This window comes from Geotrypetes seraphini, chromosome 14 (assembly GCF_902459505.1).
Source record: "Geotrypetes seraphini chromosome 14, aGeoSer1.1, whole genome shotgun sequence".
Taxonomy (NCBI): domain Eukaryota; kingdom Metazoa; phylum Chordata; class Amphibia; order Gymnophiona; family Dermophiidae; genus Geotrypetes; species Geotrypetes seraphini.
The window spans coordinates 38,580,599-38,600,341 of NC_047097.1; the positions used below are offsets into that span (position 1 = coordinate 38,580,599).

The window sequence follows — 19,743 nt, forward strand, 5'->3', positions numbered from 1 at the left end:
GGTAAAATGTGAGACTGGAAAAATAGCTGTTTACAGCATCTATGTCCACAGAATCCAAAGAAAATTTCTTCCCAACCAGCCATTTTTTCAGGTTCAGAAACAGAAAGAAGTCACATGGGGCCAAATCCGGAAAGGATGGTGGAAGAGGAATTAATTTGAATCACAATTCATGTAATTTCACCATTGCAATTCTTGAAGTGTGAGCCAGTGCATTGTCATGGTAGAAGAAAACATTCTTCTTGTCCAAATGAGGATGTTTTGAATTGATTTCAGTGCTTAGAAATTGTAATGCGCCAGAATAGTATTCACCATTACCGTATTTTCACGCAAATAACACGCACCCGTATAAAACACGCACACGTGTATAGCGCGCAGAAATCACGATGATAAGCACAAAAACTTTGGTATAACGCGCTCACGATTATACCGCGCATGCTGCCCGACTCTCCGTTCACCCCCCCTGACTTCCGTGCACTGCCCCGCCTCTCCGTGCGCTGTCCCGACTCTCCGTTCACCCCCCCTGACTTCCGTGCACTGCCCTGACTTTCCGTGCGCTGTCCCGACTCTCCGTTCACCCCCCCTGACTTCCGTGCACTGCCCTGACTTTCCGTGCGCTGTCCCGACTCTCCGTTCACCCCCCCTGAGTTCACCCCCCCTGACTTCCGTGCACTGTCCCCCCTTGAAGGTCTGTCCCCATCCTGAAAGCCTGATGCCCCTCCCCCCCGACGTCCGATACATCCCTCCCCCCGAAGGACCGCCGACTCCCCAACAATATCGGGCCAGGAGGGAGCCCAAATCCTCCTGGCCACGGCGACCCCCTAACCCCACCCCGCACTACATTACGGGCAGGAGGGATCCCAGGCCCTCCTGCCCTCGACGCAAACCCCCCTCCCCCCAACGACCGCCCCCCCCAAGAACCTCCGACCGCCCCCCAGCCGACCCGCGATCCCCCTGACGACCCCCACGACCCCCCCACCCCCCTTCCCCGTACCTTTGGTAGTTGGGCCAGAAGGGAGCCCAAACCCTCCTGGCCACGGCGACCCCCTAACCCCACCCCGCACTACATTACGGGCAGGAGGGATCCCAGGCCCTCCTGCCCTCGACGCAAACCCCCCTCCCCCCCAACGACCGCCCCCCCCCAAGAACCTCCGACCGCCCCCCCAGCCGACCCGCGACCCCCCTGGCGACCCCCACGACCCCCCCACCCCCCTTCCCCGTACCTTTGGTAGTTGGCCGGACAGACGGGAGCCAAACCCGCCTGTCCGGCAGGCAGCCAACGAAAGAATGAGGCCGGATTGGCCCATCCATCCTAAAGCTCCGCCTACTGGTGGGGCCTAAGGCGCGTGGGCCAATCAGAATAGGCCCTGGAGCCTTAGGTCCCACCTGGGGGCGCGGCCTGAGGCACATGGTCGGGTTGGGCCCATGTGCCTCAGGCCGCGCCCCCAGGTGGGACCTAAGGCTCCAGGGCCTATTCTGATTGGCCCACGCGCCTTAGGTCCCACCAGTAGGCGGAGCTTTAGGATGGATGGGCCAATCCGGCCTCATTCCTTCGTTGGCTGCCTGCCGGACAGGCGTGTTTGGCTCCCGTCTGTCCGGCCAACTACCAAAGGTACGGGGAAGGGGGGTGGGGGGGTCGTGGGGGTCGCCAGGGGGATCGCGGGTCGGCTGGGGGGCGGTCGGAGGTTCTTGGGGGGGGCGGTCGTTGGGGGGGAGGGGGGTTTGCGTCGAGGGCAGGAGGGCCTGGGATCCCTCCTGCCCGTAATGTAGTGCGGGGTGGGGTTAGGGGGTCGCCGTGGCCAGGAGGGTTTGGGCTCCCTTCTGGCCCAACTACCAAAGGTACGGGGAAGGGGGGTGGAGGGTCGTGGGGGTCGCCAGGGGGGTCGCGGGTCGGCTGGGGGGGGCGGTCGGAGGTTCTTGGGGGGGGCGATCGTTGGAGGGAGGGGGGTTTGCGTCGAGGGCAGGAGGGCCTGGGATCCCTCCTGCCCGTAATGTAGTGCGGGGTGGGGTTAGGGGGTCGCCGTGGCCAGGAGGGTTTGGGCTCCCTTCTGGCCCGATATTGTCGGGAAGTCGGCGGTCCTTCGGGGTGGGGGTGCGAGTGGTCCTGCCGGGGGGGGGGGGATGTATCGGACGTCGGGGAGTCGGCCGGGCAAGAGGGCTTGGGCTCCCTCTTGCTCCGATCGTGGATGCGGGTGCGGGTGGGAGCGCGTGCGAGCGGTCGTTCGGGATGGGGGTGCGAGCGGTCCTGCTGGGGGGGTGAATCGGGCGTCGGGCGGGGGTGGGAACTATGTTTTAAAACTTTTGTATACCGCGCTCACGCATATAACGCGCGAGGGGTATGCGCGGTAGGTAAAAACGCGTATAACGCGCGCGTTATATGTGTGAAAATACGGTAATGGCTTTTCCCTTTTCCAGATTGTCAATTTTAAAAAATCTCGTTAAAATCACAAAAGATGGTCACCATCACCTTCCCAGCCAATAGAGCCATTTTTGCTTTCTTCAGAGTTGGTTTATCTGTTGTTGTCCATTTTTTGGATTGTTGTTTGTCTCAGGAGTATGAAATTAACCCAAATCTCAAACACAGTCACAAAATGCCTCAAAAATTCATTCTCATTGTACTTAACTTTTTTTAATGTCCAATCAAACTCGTTTTTTGGTCAACGGTTAACAAATGCAGCATCCATTGCGCACTCAACATCCTCAAACCTAAATATTTGTGTAGGATGGTATGTACATGTTCTCATTAAATGCCAGCAGCCTCTGCTCTCTCATGTAGGGTCACTCAACAATCTTCCATCATGATTCTATGAACTTCATCAAAAATGTCATCGGTTGTTGCTGTTTTTCGACGTCTGGAGTGTTCTTCATCAATAATGTTTGTCCAGCCACGTTTAAATTCAGCAGCCCATGCTTTCAGCTTTGAAAATGAAGGAGACGCATCACCATACACTGCATCTAACTCAAATTTAATTTTGGTGGGCGATTTTCTCTTCAAATAAAGGAATTATATCACAGTGCAATGCTCAATTTTGTCCATTTTTTACAAAGTGGAGCAGTTATTCACTTTAAAAGGCTGATACGACAAACATAGTTGTCGGGCTGACTTAAAATCTAGCCATAGATCAGTGTTTTTCAACCTTTTTTGGGCAAAGGCACACTTGTTTCATGAAAAAAATCACGAGGCACAACACCATTAGAAAATGTTAAAAAATTTAACTCTCTGCCTATATTGACTATATATAAAGTAATTCTCTTGAATAGGAATCAAATAAACACAAAGAAAGTATTTTATAATTACTTTATTACAAAATAAAAATTATAAAATACTTTATTCAGTGCGAAACCTGGGCCTGTTTGGCTGAACACAAAGCTGATATTCTGGCTGGAATCGAAGAAAGACACACACGTAGCTCTTCGTCAACAGCTCTCAGTCTCTCTCTGTATTTGGTTTTTATAACATACAAAAATAGACAAATATACCATCCATCCTTTTTATTAAACCACAATAAAAGTTTTTAGCGCAGGGAGCTGCGCTGAATGTCCAGCGCTGCTCTTGACGCTCATAGGCTCCCTGCGCTAAAAACCACTATTGCGGTTTAGTAAAAGGTGACCATATTGTAAAATATAGACAGCAGATATAAATTCAGAACTGTGCATAGTAAGTGAAGGGAAGTTTTCATCTCTGGGAATTTACCCAGTTAACTATTAAGTTATTTGGGCAAATTCCTTTGAAAACTGTGGTAATACTGCCTCCACTTTGCTAAATTTAAAATAAAATCATTTTTCCTACCTTGTCTGGTGATTTCTGGTTGCACTTTCTTCTTCTGACTGTGCATCCAATCTTTCTTCCCTTCTATCAGCCTGTATGCTTTCTCTCCTCCACACCTCATTCCCTCCCCCAACTTTTTCTTCCTCTCTCCCTGACCTTTCTTTCTTTTTTTTCTTCTTTCCTTCTGTTTCCCTGCCTGCCCCCTTTCTTTCTTTCTCCCTGCCGTTCCCCAAGCCACTGCCACTGCCGCTACCATCGGGGAACAGGACCCACCAATGGATAACAGGCCCCAAAGCCGACGCCGACGCATGCTCTCCCTGACGTCAATTCTGCAATCGGAGAGGAAGTTCCGCCCAGCCAGGCAGCGATTGGCTGGCCCGAACTTCCTCTCCGACTGCAGAATTGATGTCGGGGAGAAGAAGACTTATCTGCTCGATAGATTAGATCGCCAAGACAAAGTGAGTCCTGGGTGATAGACTCACTTTGCCTTGGCGAGCTACTGGCGCCCCTGCCTCGGGCCCCCTGTCAGCTCCGGGCCCTGCGGCACACCAGGCAACATCTCGCAGCACACTAGTGTGCCGCGGAACAGCGGTTGAAAAACACTGCCATAGATGTTTGTCGATGCCATCTGTCGGGCAGCTGTAGAATTGTGATGCTAATCTTTCTTGGTCAGGTCAGAAACTTTTCAATTGACCCTCATACCTAAATTTAGATACTACTTTATAATATTGTAGTACCACAAAACTGCTGCTAGAGGTTGTGGTACTTGGCAGCCATTTTGAACCTGGAACCATCAAGGATAGAAGTGATTGGGGATTGTTCATAGAAACATAGAAATAGACGGCAGATAAGAGCCACGGCCCACCAAGTCTGTCCACCCCAATAACCCTCCCCTACCTTTCTCTGTGAAGAGATCCCACGTGGCGATCCCATTTTGACTTAAAATCAGGCACACTCCTGGCCTCGACCACCTGCAGTGGAAGATCATTCCAGTGATCAACCACCCTCTCGGTGAAGAAGTATTTCCTGGTGTCACCGTGTAGTTTCCCGCCCCTGATTTTCCATGGATGCCCTCTTGTTGCCGTGGGGCCTTTGAAAAAGAAGATGTCCTCTTCCACCTCGATACGGCCCGTGAGATATTTGAACGTCTCGATCATGTCTCCCCTCTCTCTGCGTTCCTCAAGTGAGTATAGCTGCAATTTTTTCAGCCTTTCCTCATACGGGAGATCCTTGAGTCCCGAGACCATCCGGGTGGCCATACGCTGGACCGACTCAAAGTCTCAGCACATCTTTGCGGTAATGCGGCCTCCAAAATTGTACACAGTACTCCAGATGGGGTCTCACCATGGATCTATACAATGGCATAATGACTTCGGGCTTCCGGCTGACGAAACCCCTACGTATACAACCTATGATTTGTCTAGCCTTAGATGAAGCTTTCTCCACTTGCTTAGCAGTCTTCATGTCCTCACTGATGATCACCCCTAAGTCACGTTCTGCTACAGTCCTTTGTAGGATTTTACCATTAAAGGTGTACGTCTTGCATGGATTTTGGCTGCCCAGGTCTTCCAGTCCTTAACATACCCCCAGCCTACCTTCAAGGGGTGAGGGAGAAGATGGTGGGGTCTTGGCAGTGGAGCTGTCCTTTTATGGAGAAAAAAATGACCCCCAACTTGCTACTTTCTTTTTCTTTCCAGCTAATGCATTCCAAATTTAAAAACAAGGCAGCCCAAAATACTTATTAAATGCGCGTTTCCACTTCAGCTCAGTCTCCTGTGCAAATTCTGCTCCAGCTGCCATTATCCAGATACCATATATACTCGAATATAGGATGAGATTTTTGGGCCCAAAAATGGGGGTCTCATCCTATATTCGGGTCATCCCCCAGTGACCACCCAACACCCTCCCGGACTTCCTGCAGGCCTGCTGTTAAGCCAGGACAGGAGGGATGCCTCCCGTCTCCTGTCCCAGCCGACACTAACAATTACCACCCTCCCTCCCTCGTGTATCTTTTCCCTGGTGGTACAGCATGTATCACGCTCTGAACCCCTCCTGCCAATTTCGAAACTAGTAGCCAGCGGCGCACCCGGGCCAGCATGCAGGAATAATCTTTTCGTACTCCCGGCCAGCCCTGCACCGCTGCTTAATAGGCTGCTGTGAAAGCCACAAGAACTGGCGGCAGCCTATCAAGGAGCGGTGCAGGGCCAGCCGAGAGCATGAAAAGCTTGCTCCTGCGTGCCAACTTGGGTGCGCCGCTGGCTACTAGCTTTGAAATCAGCAGGAAGGGTTTAGAGCATAAGAACATAAGAATTGCCGCTGCTGTCCATTGTGCCCAACAGTCCGCTCATGCGGTGGCCCCCCAGGTTAAAGATCAGTGCCCTAACCGAGACCAGCCTCAACTGCGTACATTCCGGTTCAGCAGAACCTTGTCTAGCCTTGTCTTGAATTCCTGGAGGGTGTTTTCCCCTATAACAGACTCCAGAAGAGCGTTCCAGTTCTCCACCACTCTGGGTGAAGAAGAACTTCCTTACATTTGTACGGAATCTATCCCCTTTTAACTTTAGATAGATTCCGAATAAACGTAAGGAAGTTCTTCTTCACCTAGAGAGTGGGATACATGCTGGACCACCAGGGAAAAGGTACGTGAGGAAGGGAGGGTGGTGATTGTTAGTGTTGGCCGGGACAGGAGATGGGAGGGATCCCTCCTGTCCCAACCTACCACTAGATAGTTTCAGTTAAGGGGAACGGTCAATCTGCTGGCTGGGTTCCAATCAAGCCATTGTGACATCACTGATGAGGTTTGCTCATTTTAGTGGGAAGAGGGTGCAGGGAAGGAAGTTGGGACAGGATGCAGAGCCTGGCAGGGATGGGGGACAGGGTATAGAGCCTGGTAGGGAGGGGGGACAATGTTCAGAGCCTGGTAGGAAATGGGACTGAGTGCAGAGCATTGCAGGGTAGGGAGGGAAGGGGGCTGGGTGCAGGGAGGGGGGCTGAATGCAGAACCTGGCAGGGGAGGGTGTGAGGGAGGGGACATGGTGCAGGTCCTGGCAGGGCATGGCACTTGAATATTAAGCCCCCAACTTATATTCGGATCGACTTATATTCGAGTATATACGGTATTTGTTTTTTACTATCAGGGCCTAGATTTTCTAAAGTGCACTAAAGTTAACATGCATGATTAATAAATAGATTTCATTGTGTAAAATGGGGCCTGCAGTAAATAACACATTAAGGTGTGTTACGCGTTAACATGATAGTGCCTTTCTGTAAAATTTGTCCTAAGCCATTCAAAAAAAGAAAAAGAAATCACAAAGCTGCATTTCTTACCAAAGTTTAGCTTGGCTAGAATTAAGCATGATTTTTCATTACCTTGTTTACAGTGACAGTGATAATTAGGAGTGTCTTAAATTAATGATAGTGAATTAATCTTTGAGATTAAAGTTACAGCAAATAGGCACATGATTTATGTACTAACTGACTTTATTTTTAGGGTTGTGCCTTCTATTTTATTGTGTTTGAATGTCTTATCAATATATCCTTTCCTGTTTTCCTACTGTTACATTATACAGTATATATTTTAATGCTGATTGAGTTCGCTCATGTATGGTATCATGGGGCAGGGGGTGAGGTAGGAGTGGCATAAACCATTTTAATGGCCTCTCACTAAAATCAATAGGGAATGCAGTTTTTTCAAAGCAGTTTGCCCGAGTAACTATGAATATAAGGTTCAAAAGATCTAAAGATCTTGACTTAGGGGGGGGTTATCAAAGTGCAATAAAATTTGGACTTTTAACATACCTTAAGTTGCTGAGGGAGTCATCAATTGGCAATAGCAACTTTCTGACTCTTATGATATATGACTCATATGCTTATGAACAACCTGACAAGTCATGTTATTCTTTTGTCCTGGGTGCATTGAAACTCAAAGCTACAGCCTAGTGGCCTAATTCTATAAAATGTGCCTGCTGGTAGGCACCTAGATTGGTGTGCCTAGCAGTGCTTAACTTAATTTTTAATTGCAAAGTCTCTGCATATGTTGTTTCCACCCATAGAATTCTTTGGATCAGGTAGTGGACGGGAGATTCATCCTCTAAGGCAAGGGTAGGGAACTCCAGTCCTCGAGAGCCGTATTCCAGCCAGGTTTTCAAGATTTCCCCAATGAATATGCATTGAAAGCAGTGCATGCAAATAGATATGCTTTATGAAGACCAGTATATTTTCAAGATCTTGTTTTGGGAATGGAATGTTTTTGTTGTTTTTCATCAGTTTAACTCTGTCTTGCACATGAGGAGTTTCTGATAAGTTCCAGAACCTGCTCCTGGCTTGCTTTTAGCTCTCGGAATATAACTCTTACAATTGCTATCACAGAGAATATAGTCAGTCTGGCTTCGGTGTTCTCTACCTTGTGATATACAGACATACAAGCAATGTTTTGGTTGAGCGAAAAATATATATTTGCAGTGAAAAAATTGTTGGTTACCCCAAAATTGTTAATTTAATCTCATGCCCCGTTTTCTGGTTCTTAGCCAATAAACTCCAACTGCATCACCTTCCTTCCCTTTTTCATCTTTGGCATTCCAGTCTCCAGCAGCACATTGCCTGCATAATATATTTTGGTTTGAAAGTAATCAAAAAATTGTTCTGTATCCTCTTCAGTTGCATCGGTGATTGGTACATAAACTTGAATTACAGTTTTGTTGAAGTGTTGTCCATGTAATCTAATTGACATAATGGACTCATTCACAACATTACACCTGAGTACTGACCTTGCAAGATCATTCTTACAATGAATCCAACTTCATTTTTCTCTGGATTTCATATCCCACATAGTAAAGCAGATGTTTTTCTGAACATAAGTGTCTGATTCAGTTCACTAATGCCCATAATGCCAATATTAAGAAACTCCATTTCTTTTTTGACTCTATTCAGTATACCTTGGTTCATCGTTTGTATACAGTTCCAGTCATAATTCTATATTTGCTGCTTCAGATCTTCACCATGATGATAACCTCAGTAACCAGAAGACCACAATGCTTTGCTCTGTCCACATCATAAAAAACAATGATTTTTTAAAAAAGATCCTTGGCTCTTCCTCAATAATTTGTTGAGTTCCTTGTGCCCCAAGGGGCTGATCATCCATTACTATGACAATCTTTTCGGTTTGTTTCTCCGCACAGTTTTCTTGTTAATATACAGAAGTGGTTTACCGGTTTGTCTTGTACAGTGTGAATTACCACCGTATCACTGCTTCCCAATATAGGAGTGGTGTGACTTAGACTAGCATCTCTACTTGAACCTCTCTGCTATAGGAGGACCTAATGGATGTTATAATGTCACACAGCATTGTTGTATGCTTCACTGAGGAATACAAACCCCTCCCTGCAATAAAGTGTACACCTTAGGCAGCATAATGGCTTAAGGGTTTTGAAATATTGTTTTGTGTTGCAGGAATGTGGGGATTTCATGACCGGGACCTTGTTTTGCGGAAAGCACTGTACACTATGATGAGAAACGGAGCAGAAAGGGAAGCACTGAAGAGGAGGTGGAGATGGCAGCAAACTCAGCAGAATAAAGAGGTCGGTCTTTCTTAATAATTACTAAAAATGTTCATGTCTAGTTCATGAAATTTATTTCTGGAAGTAGATATATATAATATTATATTTGCTAATGCTTCTGGAATGCTGCTGAAAAAGATATTGTATATGGAATATCCGTTTTGAGTAAAAACCTCAGTTTGTGTAGGACAATGTATCACAAACTGTGTGCCGCGACGTACTAGTGAGTTGCCCGAGATTCCAGGTGTGCCACGAGATGCTGGGGAGGAGGAGAGGCACCGGCTGACTGCCTACAGGATGTGCCTTTTGCGGTGAGAGACATCCTGTAGGCAGTCAGCCTACCAGCACACCAGTATTGTCAAGATAACAGGTCTTTCAGAGTTTACTGGTCCCTGTCTACTTCTGTTTCTCTTTCACTGTCCTGCAAAGTATCTTGAGATTCTGTTCTGGGTCCAATTCTTTCCAATATATTCCTGGCAACGCTGGTGCTCTTGTTTCAGTCACTGGGTATTCATTTTTCATTCACACTGATGATATTCAACTATTATGTCTAATAGCTTTGATTTCTTGTGAATTGATTTCTTGACATCTTCTCAAAGCTAAACAGAATTGCAGACTCATTTGCCAATAATGGACTAAAGCTAAACTCATCTAAGACTGATGTTGTTGTCTTTTCTTGCCATAGCTTTGCTATTGGTTCACACCTGCCTACTATTCATAGACCAGATTCCACTATAGGACTTGATAAACATTCATGGAATCACTTTGGATAGGGGCTTGATATATGACATACATATTTCTAATATAGTGAAGAAATCATTTTCCATGCTGAGACAGCTTTGGGCATTCAGTCCTTATTTTGATGAGAGCTCTTATCTGGTTTATTGCTACCACTTTATGTCGGGGACTGAAACTTTCTCAGATGAGTAGATTGCAGCGAACACAGAATACTTCTGTGAAATAGCTCTTGAGTGCAAAAAGAAAATGATAGCCAGTTCGCTTTTGATTAAAAAACATTGCCTCCCAATTTACTCATACTCTTTACAATTCTCTGTATTGCTCATCATATTCTCTGTCTAAATTACCACTATTTCTCTATAGTTTACACATACCTTACATACTTGAATTATCACTTCATTTTTCCCAGCTATTCCACTCTATTTGTATATCTGTGTTGTTTGCGTAAGACATAAGAACATGAGAGACAGTGGCGTAGTAAGGGGGGAGAGGCGGTCTGCCCCAGGCGCCTTCTAGGTGAGGGTGCAGGAACCTGTCCTCCTCTCTGCTCCCCCTACCCCACTTTCCATGTGATGTTCCTGGTGTGAGCAGCAACCCCCAACCTGCTATCGTGCTAGCGTGGGTTCTTCCTCTGATGTCACTTCCTAGACCTTTGCCTAGGAAGTGATGTCAGAAGAAGAGCCCACACTGGCACAGCAGCAGGTTGGAGGTTGTTGCTCATGCAACAGAGGTGCGAGGAAAGGGAAATGGCACTCGTGTGGCAGGAGGGGGGCGGGGAAGGAGCGTGTGGAGGTGGTGGGGGCAGAGAAGAGGGCGGGTCCCAGGCACCTCTCACCTTCGCTATGCTACTGATGAGAGGCGCCATACTGGATCAGATCATAGATCCATGTAACCCAGCATCTTGTTTCCAAACATGAGCAGTCCAAATCACAAGTATTCAATAGGGTCCCAAAATGTAGCAAGGTTCCATGTTGCTTAACCCTGAGAGGCATGTCCTGTAAGCAGTCAGCCGGCACCAGCGCCTCTCCTCCTTGTCGGCGGCTCACAGCACACCTGTAATCTGCCAGGGCACTCAGTTTGTGAAATGCATATGTGCATGGCCTTATGGATAATAGTTTATAGTTTATTATTACACACACAATAAATATACAAACAACAAATATAAAAATACTAGTGTTTAAGCCCGTTAGATTAACGGGTGCTAGATGTCTCCTGCTTTTGAACCTGGGCAGGGGCAGAGACAGAGCCGGGGCGGGAGGGAGTGACGGTGGGAGAGCAATTTCAAAGCCTCGGCAGCGGTGGCTCCTTGACCAATCCGCGCTTACAATGTCCCCACTCTCGCGGTCTGGCTGGCTCCCCCACCAAAGCCCTTCGCAGCGGCAGCCCCTCCCGCATCCGTCCCTGCGTCCCATGGCTCTCCGAAGGCCGGCTCCCACGAAAATGGTGCCCCTCTGTCCAAAGCCGCAGCGGCAGCCTCCCTCAAGACACATTTCAAATCTGACATATTGTAATCACAAAACAGAAAATAAAATTATTTTTCTTACCTTTTGTTGTCTGGCCATTATTCATATCATGTAGGGGTCCCAGGCTATGGTTGGCTTTTGATAACTCGCTTGCCAGGGCCCCTTCTTTCTTCTTCCCTCCCTCCATCCCTGCAGCTGAAGACAGGCATCTCCCCCCAGTGGTCTGAGACAGGAGGGAGCAGTTAGGAGAGGGTCTGAGGGCAAAGAGGGGCTCAACAGCGCACAACCACCTTTCCTTCCCTCCCTCCATCAGGTGCAGTGCAGCTCCACCAATGTTAAAAGGAGTCACGTCGAAATCGGAGCCCTGCCACTGCCGTAGCACGTTCCCCTCTGCCTTGGTCCCGCCCCTTCTCTGACATATGGGACCGCGGCAGAGGGAACGTGTTACGGTGGTGGCAGGGCTCCAATTTCAAAGCAGCTCCTTTTAACATAGGCGGAGCTGAACTGTACCTGATGGAGGAAGGGAAGGAACGGTGGGGCAAATTTCGGTAACGGCAGGAATTGTTTGGCGGGCCAAGCACCGTGAAACTTTGTTTCTTTAGGCAGCCCCGGTTGTTTTCTTGGTTCAATGTCAGCATTAGGGTTCGCCGGCCGCCAACCGTGAGAGCCGGGTGAGGAAGGCCACCGCAGGCTCGCGACTAGGTAGGGGGACAACAATGGCGCTTATGCTCAAGCCACTGCCGCAGCTCCTCTCTCGATCCTGGTGCGGTTCGAGAGAGGAGTCGTGGCGGCGGCTTGAACATAAGCGCGATTGTTGTCCCCCTACCTAGCCGCGAGGCTGCGGCGGGGTTTCCCTGGCAACCCTGATCGCGGATCTCAGTGTAGGGCTGGGTCTGGCGGCGCCGTGTAGGGCGGGAGGCGGGACCTCAGCACAGCACCGCCGGGCGGCTCGCGCCACCGGCCCCCAGGAGCTCGAGGCCGGCGGCGGACATTCCTGGCGTGGCATGGTGCAGGAGGAACAGTGATCGGTGGCGCGAGGTGGAGAGCAGGTGATGACGTAAAACGCGCGCATGCGCACTCGTGTTTTCGCGACGGATCAGGGAACACGTTTTTTTTAGTGCGCATGGGCGGCCTAGCATTTTATTATATTAGATAGGCTAATCCATGTGTCACACCTGAGGTGGTTGGCCCAGTTGTCTGTGTAGCCAATGAGGATATCCCATTAAATCATATACAAAAATCTGTGAAATTCATTGGCTTTTAGCTTAGACCACTTGTTCATAAATAAATTGGCACTTCGCCCATAAGACCATCTATAGGTTATGCTCCTCTGTTGATTTGATTCCCATGCTTATGTAACATTTGTAAACTGCTTAGATTTTAATCTTAGATTTGCATTATATCTTAAATGTGAAACCACAGTATTAAAGACTAAGGGGTCTTTTCTGAAAGTTTTGAAGCTACCAATGGTAAGTACTCAAATTACTGCAAACTAACCACATAACACTGCATTAAATGCTGGAAGTACTTCCAGAAGCTGCCCATGTGGTTAACACAGAGAAAAATGCCTTTACTATGCCTTAACTGCAATACGATAGTGTGGATGCACTTATCAGTTCTTTTTAAGTTGGCAGTAAGTGCATAGGGAGAGGTATGGCCAGTAGAAAAAAAGGAGATATTGATGCCCCTTTTAAAGACTGTGGTGAGACCTCATTTAGAATATTGTGTACAATTCTGGAAACCACACTTTAAAAAGGTATAAAAAGGATGGAGTCAGTCCAGAGGAAGGCTACTAAAATGGTGCATGGTCTTTGTCATAAGGCATATGGGGACAGACTTAAAGATCTGAATCTGTATACTTTGGAGGAAAGGCGGGTAGAAGGGAGATGTGATAGAGATGTTTAAATACCTACGTGGCGTAAATGCGCATGAGTAGAGTCTCTTTCATTTGAAAGGAAATTCTGGAATGAGAGAGCATAGGATGAAGTTAAGAGGTGATAGGCTCAGGAGTAATCTAAGGAAATACTTTTTTTACAGAAAGGGTGGTAGATCATGCCCGAATACATTATGGGGCTCATAATCAAAAAAACAAAAACATCTACAAAGTGATCTAAATGGGTACTTGGACGATCAAAAAGCCTGATCAGGAGTTTGGGGGGGGGGCGGTCGTGGGGGGGTTGTCGTGGGCAGGAGGGCCTGGGCTCCCTTCTACCCATATCGTATCAGGCGGTGGGGGCTGCTTCGGGGCAGGAGGGCTTGGGCTCCGTCCTGCCCATATCGGATCGGGCGGTGGGGGCTGCTTTGGGGCAGGAGGGGTTAGGCTCCCTGCTGCCCGATCTGATCGTGCGGGGGGATCACGGCAGGAGAGATTGGGTATCTCTCCTGCAGCATGGCGATTCCCTCCACCCACCAGAATTGCGGCACATCGGTGGGAGGATCGCAGCAGGAGAGATGCCTGCTCCGATCCACCCCCCGAAGTGCCGCAGTTCGGGAGGGTGGGGGATCGCCATCGCTGCAGGGGAGATGAGCCATCTCTCCTGCCGTGATCGTTGCTGGGGAGAGGGGGATGGATTCTATAACCTGTGTTCTTTTTGACAGAATCCAGCTTTTAGGCAAAGGACTGGCTCCTCCTTCGCCTAAAAGCTCTTGTTTTGGGCATTTGGGACTTAGTCTTTTTTTTGGTTGATTATGTGTTTTAAGTGTAGAAGTAGTGGTGGTCTGAGTGTTTAAACAGCTGAACGTAGAGGCAGGCCATTCTAAAAAAATAACCTCATTTTGAATATTTTTTTTTGAGAATTAACATTTTCCCTGCTTCTACTTTCAGCGTTTAGGGCCTAGGCCAAAAGGGGACTTAGATGTTTTTTTTATTATGCCTCTCTATGTGATTATTCTACTGAAATAAACACTTCATCCCTGATTTCACATTGCTTCTTTTATTATTTGTTATGCTAAAGCTCAAAGCCCATTATTCGTATTTGACCGAACAACATTTTTCATTATTCATATTCAGCCAAATAGTAAAATATGCTATTTGGTGCAGGTCTATATATCCAGTTGCACTAGGATCCTATAAAGGAAAGTGCTCACCTAAATATAAGCAGGCACATTGCTATAGAATTGCTCTCCTTGTTCTACTTAGATGTAAAAGTGTTTGAATTTTGCTAAACTGCAGAATCAAGAGGAGTAAATTAAGGACCCGAGCTCCAAATCTCATTTTTTTTGTCTCATTAAGGTGGTTTTTCAACACCATAGAATTAAGTTGGGTTCCTCTCAATTACTCCTCCAGTCTCCAGACCCAGATGAGCAGTTAGCTGACCATTATGCATGCCTTTTAGCAGGTGTAAATGTCAATGGGAAATTCTTGACCTATATATATATATATATATATATATATATATATATATATATATATATATTAGTGTTTAAGCCCGTTACATTAACGGGTGCTAGTAAAGCCTCCTTCCCTAACATGTCCCCTATTTTCAGCCCCAGCTCCAGCTGCAAACCCATTTTTAGCCCCCCCAGCCCCCTTCTCCCATTAGTTCCCTTTCAGCCCCAGCCCCCTTTTCTAACCAGCAGCATTTCCCTCCCCACCCCACTTCCCTGTGCAGTAACAGCATACCCTCCCCCTCCATTTCCCTGTCCAGCAGCACCTCTTCCCCTCTCCTCTTGTCCCTCTTCCTTGCTCCCCCGGTCCAGCAGCACCTCTTCCCTGCTCCCTTGGTCCAGCAGCTCCTCTTCCCTGTTCCACCTGTCACTGTTCATTGCTCCCCCGGTCCAGCAACACCTCTTCCCTGCTCCCCCAGTCCAGTAGCACCTCTTCCCTGCTCCCCCTGTCCCTCTTCCCTGTTCCCCCAGTCCAGTAGCACCTCTTCCCTGCTCCCCCAGTCCAGCAGCACCTCTTCCCTACTTCCCCGACCCAGTAGCACCTCTTCTCTGCTCCACCTGTCCCTCTTCCCTGCTCCCCTGGTCCAGCAGCACCTCTTCCCTGCTCCCCCGGTCCAGCAGCACCTCTTCACTGCTCCCCCAGTCCAGCAGCACCTCTTCTCTGCTTCCCCGACCCAGTAGCACCTCTTCTCTGCTCCATCTGTCCCTCTTCCCTGCTCCCCCAGTCCAGTAGCACCTCTTCCCTGCTCCCCCTGTCCCTCTTCCCTGCTCCCCCGGCCCAGTATCACCTCTTCCCTGCTCCCCCTGTCCCTCTTCCCTGCTCCCCCCAGTCCAGTAGCACCTCTTTCCTGCTCCTCCTGTCCCTCTTCCCTGCTCCCCCGGTCCAGCAGCACCCCTTACCTGCTCCACCGGTGCAGCATGCAGCCTTTTGCGAACCTCGCAGGCCGCTCTGCACCTCGGTAGCACGTGCCCTCTGATGTCAGAGGAAATGTTCTACTGAGGTGCTGTGCGGCCTGCGAAATTTGGTACAGCCGGCCGCGGTCCTCACAGGAGCAGTGACCGACCCTCTGCCGCGCTTTCAGGAGTCTTCAGCGGCTCGAAGCCCTCCTCCCGGCAGCCACCAGCAATGCCTCAAGTCGCCAAATATGGCCACGGAGAGCAATCGGGGCGGCGAGGACCCAGGCAGGGAGAGAGCTTGCCTGTGCTTCCTCCATCAGTTGGTGAGTGAGGGCAGGAGGAGGGAAATCGCCAGTGTGCCATGCGCGCTTAGGGTTTTATTATTTGTGATATATATACACACACAAATGTTCATTGCAAAATAGAAAACCCATGTATAGTTTTATGATCCACACAAATCATGCACCAAACATGACCCTTGTGCATGCTGGATACTTATTTCTTTTCTTTTTATTTATTTAAGTGGTTTAAATTCAGGTACTCAAGCATTTTTCCCTATCTGTGAGCTCACACTCTATCTAATGTACCTGGGGCAATGGGGGATTAAATGACTTGCCCAGGGTCACAAGGAGCACCGTGGGATTTGAACCCACAACCTCAGGATATATATATGTAGCATGTGTTCTAAAATAGCTACTTATGCCAACTTACATGTATAAATATTTATCTTTTTTGGCACCTAAGTTAGGTGTCTGAGGATGAAAATTAGCACTAAGGCCCAGATTCTGCAAATGGCACCATTTTCAGCATCGCGGCCATGTCTAAAGTAGGCACCAGAAATATAGGCCAGTGTTTTACAGGCCTACATTTCTGGTGCCTACTTTACACAAGAAACACGTTCATAGAGGTGCTGAAGGATGCCTATTAGAGAATGACACGGTGGCTGTTACCCACGGCTAGCCGTGGGTAACCCGCTGAAACGGTGGGGGGGGAAGTGCTCACTGCAGATACGGGGACAAGGCCATCTACCATCCCATGGAGCGGTGAATGGCCTTGTCCCCACAGTTAAGGGAAGGAACGCGCATGGTCACCAATCGCACTCGACCCCCTTCCTACTTACCCGAATCTATCTATCTCCCTCCCTCCCCCTTATCTTCACAGCGCGTTTTAAGTTTAGAGTAACTTGTTGAAAGCCGCCGAAGCCTACGTGCAGTCGCATGCGTCTTTGGGCAGAAGCTTCTCCTCTGACGCAACCGGAAGTTGCATCAAAGGAAAAGCTTCTGCCCACATACGCATGCGACTGCATGTAGGCTCCAGCGGCTTTCAACAAGTTACTCTAAATTTAAAATGCGCCGTGAAGGTAAGGGGGAGGGAGGGAGATGCTCGGACTGCGCTAGGGGTGCCAAGAGGGAAGGCTGGTGGTGGAAAGGAACAGACGCTGAAGGGGGGTGGAGAGAAACAGACACTGAAAGGAAATGTGGAACAGAGAGTGGGGAGAAGAAGCTGAAGAAAAATGTGGAACAGAGAGTGGGGAGAAGATGCGGAAGGGAAATGTGGAAGACAGAGTGGGGAGAAGATGCTGAAGGGAAATGGGGAACAGAGAGTGGGGAGAAGACCCTGGAAGGGAAGAAGACAGAGATGCCAGACTATGGGAGAACAGAGGGAAAAAGATGGTTGCCAGACCAATTAGAGGGGGGGAGGTAAAGGGAGAGGCACATTAACAGAGCAAATGAAAGACGCAGAGAGAAGACAGACAGTGGATGGAAGGAATTGAATGAAAAGATGAGGAAAGCAGAAACCAGACAACAAAGGTAGAAAAAAAAATTCTATTTATTTTCTTTTTTTTTTTTTTGCTTTAGGATTAAGGAGTATATTAGTTGTGTTGATAAATATTTATAAACAAAACCCTGCCAGCTGACCATCTCTTTTCTAGTTCAGCAGCCAGAACTTTGATTTATAAGGAAGGAATAAGCTAAATATTGCAGTACTGAGGCTTGTATTGATGCTGTGGGGATAGTAGTAAAACTAACTCTACTAAGCAAAAAGCTGTACACGATACTAAATAGAAACCACAAACAGCAGCAAAAAAGGTCTGATGGACCTTCAAAGTAACTAATTGAAAAAAGGAAGGAATCTCAGTGTGAAGGACAAGCGAAAGGAGAAAGACATCTCCAGCACTCACATGCTAAGGTGAAGGTCTAATAACCTCCACCTGCACACCATCATTGAATCCCTCCTGTGTGCACCCACCAACCAAATCAAAAAATAAGGTGAAATAAGGTGAAATTCAACAGTGATAATAATAAATCACATATTCACAGTGCTGAAACAGAGAAAAATACTTTGAAAGTCCCTCCAGCTGACTCCCAGAATCAAAAAGGAAAAACTTAGCTTGCAGGCATGGTCCGTAGATGAAAAACAAAGGCAAGGAAACACTGTAAACTGTCAAGTCAGATGAAATTCAGGAGTAGGTTCAACCAGCCCGGTTTCGGGGACTCTAGGTCCCTTCCTCAGGAACCTGTAACTTTAGGCGGACAGCACTTATTCAGCCATGAGCAGCAAATAAAGCAAACAAGCCAGCCTGGAGAGAGGGAGGAGCCAACAGAGCAGCAAGCAAACAGAGCTTAAAAGCTGAGCAGGGAGCATGAGTCATGAGCAACAGCCAATCAAATGAAAGCCCAAATTACACTATGGTATTCCACTCCATAGATTCGTTCAGGCCATGTGGGTAAACAGTATCAAGTTCAAAAATCCAAAACTGTTCCCGAAGTTGAATGCGGGCAAACTTATCACCTCTGAACTCATCAGGGATTTGTTAGATAATAAACCAAGTCAGATCGGTAAACCCATAGCCCTTGTCCAAACAGTGAGGAACCATTGGAGCAGACATGGTAGAAGTGTTCAACCGGCTCTTATGTTCCAAAAGTCTGATCTTTATTTTACGGCTGGTCTGTCCCACATATAACAATCCACTTGGCAGTTTACAGTGTTTCTTTGCCTTTGTTTTTCATCTATGGACCATGCCTGCAAGCTAAGTTTTTCCTTTTTGATTCTGGGAGTCAGCTGGAGGGACCTTCAAAGTAGTTTTCTCTGTTTCAGCACTGTGAATATGTGATTTATTATTATCACTGTTGAATTTCACCTTATTTCACCTTATTTTTTGATTTGGTTAGTGGGTACACACAGGAGGGAAGATTTCATGGGGACACCAGGAAGTATTTCTTCACCGAAAGGGTAATTGATTGATGGAATGGTCTTCCATGTCAGGTAGTCGAGGCCAGAACCATGCTCGACTTCAAGGGACGATGGGACAGACAGGTGGGGTCGCTCCAGAGGAATGCTTAAAGATGGATTTCCGAAGGAGGGAGGGAGGAAGGAGGGTTCTTGAGTGGGCAGACTTGTTGGGCCGTCGGCCTTTTCTGCCGTCATACTCTATGTTTCTATGTTGATGGTGTGCAGGTGGAGGTTATTAGACCTTCACCTTAGCATGTGAGTGCTGGAGATGTTTTTCTCCTTTCACTGGTCCTTCACACTGAGACTCCCTCCTTTTTTCAATTATATTATTTATATGGCATATGATTGGTAGTCCAGTGCTCGAGACAAAAGTTAGTTACTTTGAAGGTCCATCAGACCTTTTTTGCTGCTATTTGTGGTTTCTATTTAGAATCGTCGGGATAGTAGTTGCGGGGACGGGGCAGAGACAGTGGTCACGGGGATGGGGCAGGGACGGGGACGTGGCAGTGACAGGAACGGTTGTCGCGGTGACAATTTTTTTTGCTGTGTCATTCTCTAACGCCTATGTCAACTTTGGGTGTAAACCATGCCAACTTTAGACATAGACATCCTTAGGCGTCTGGATGCAGTTCAGTGGCGCTTTTAGTAGGCTTTTGCAAATGCCTACATTTTTTTCTTTTAATTGTGTTTTACTTTTTTTATA

At 47.9% G+C, this 19,743-nt stretch overlaps 1 protein-coding gene across 6 annotated transcripts in view; it reads left to right on the forward strand.

Moving 5' to 3' along the window:
* OTUD7A (OTU deubiquitinase 7A) overlaps positions 1 to 19,743 on the forward strand; it is a 548,435-nt gene that overhangs the window by 421,495 nt on the left and 107,197 nt on the right. For all 6 annotated transcript variants that reach the window (XM_033921034.1, XM_033921035.1, XM_033921037.1 and 3 more), the window contains one exon: positions 9,215 to 9,342. In XM_033921034.1, the coding sequence (XP_033776925.1) occupies positions 9,215 to 9,342 (128 nt within the window). The remainder of the gene's footprint in view (positions 1 to 9,214; positions 9,343 to 19,743) is intronic.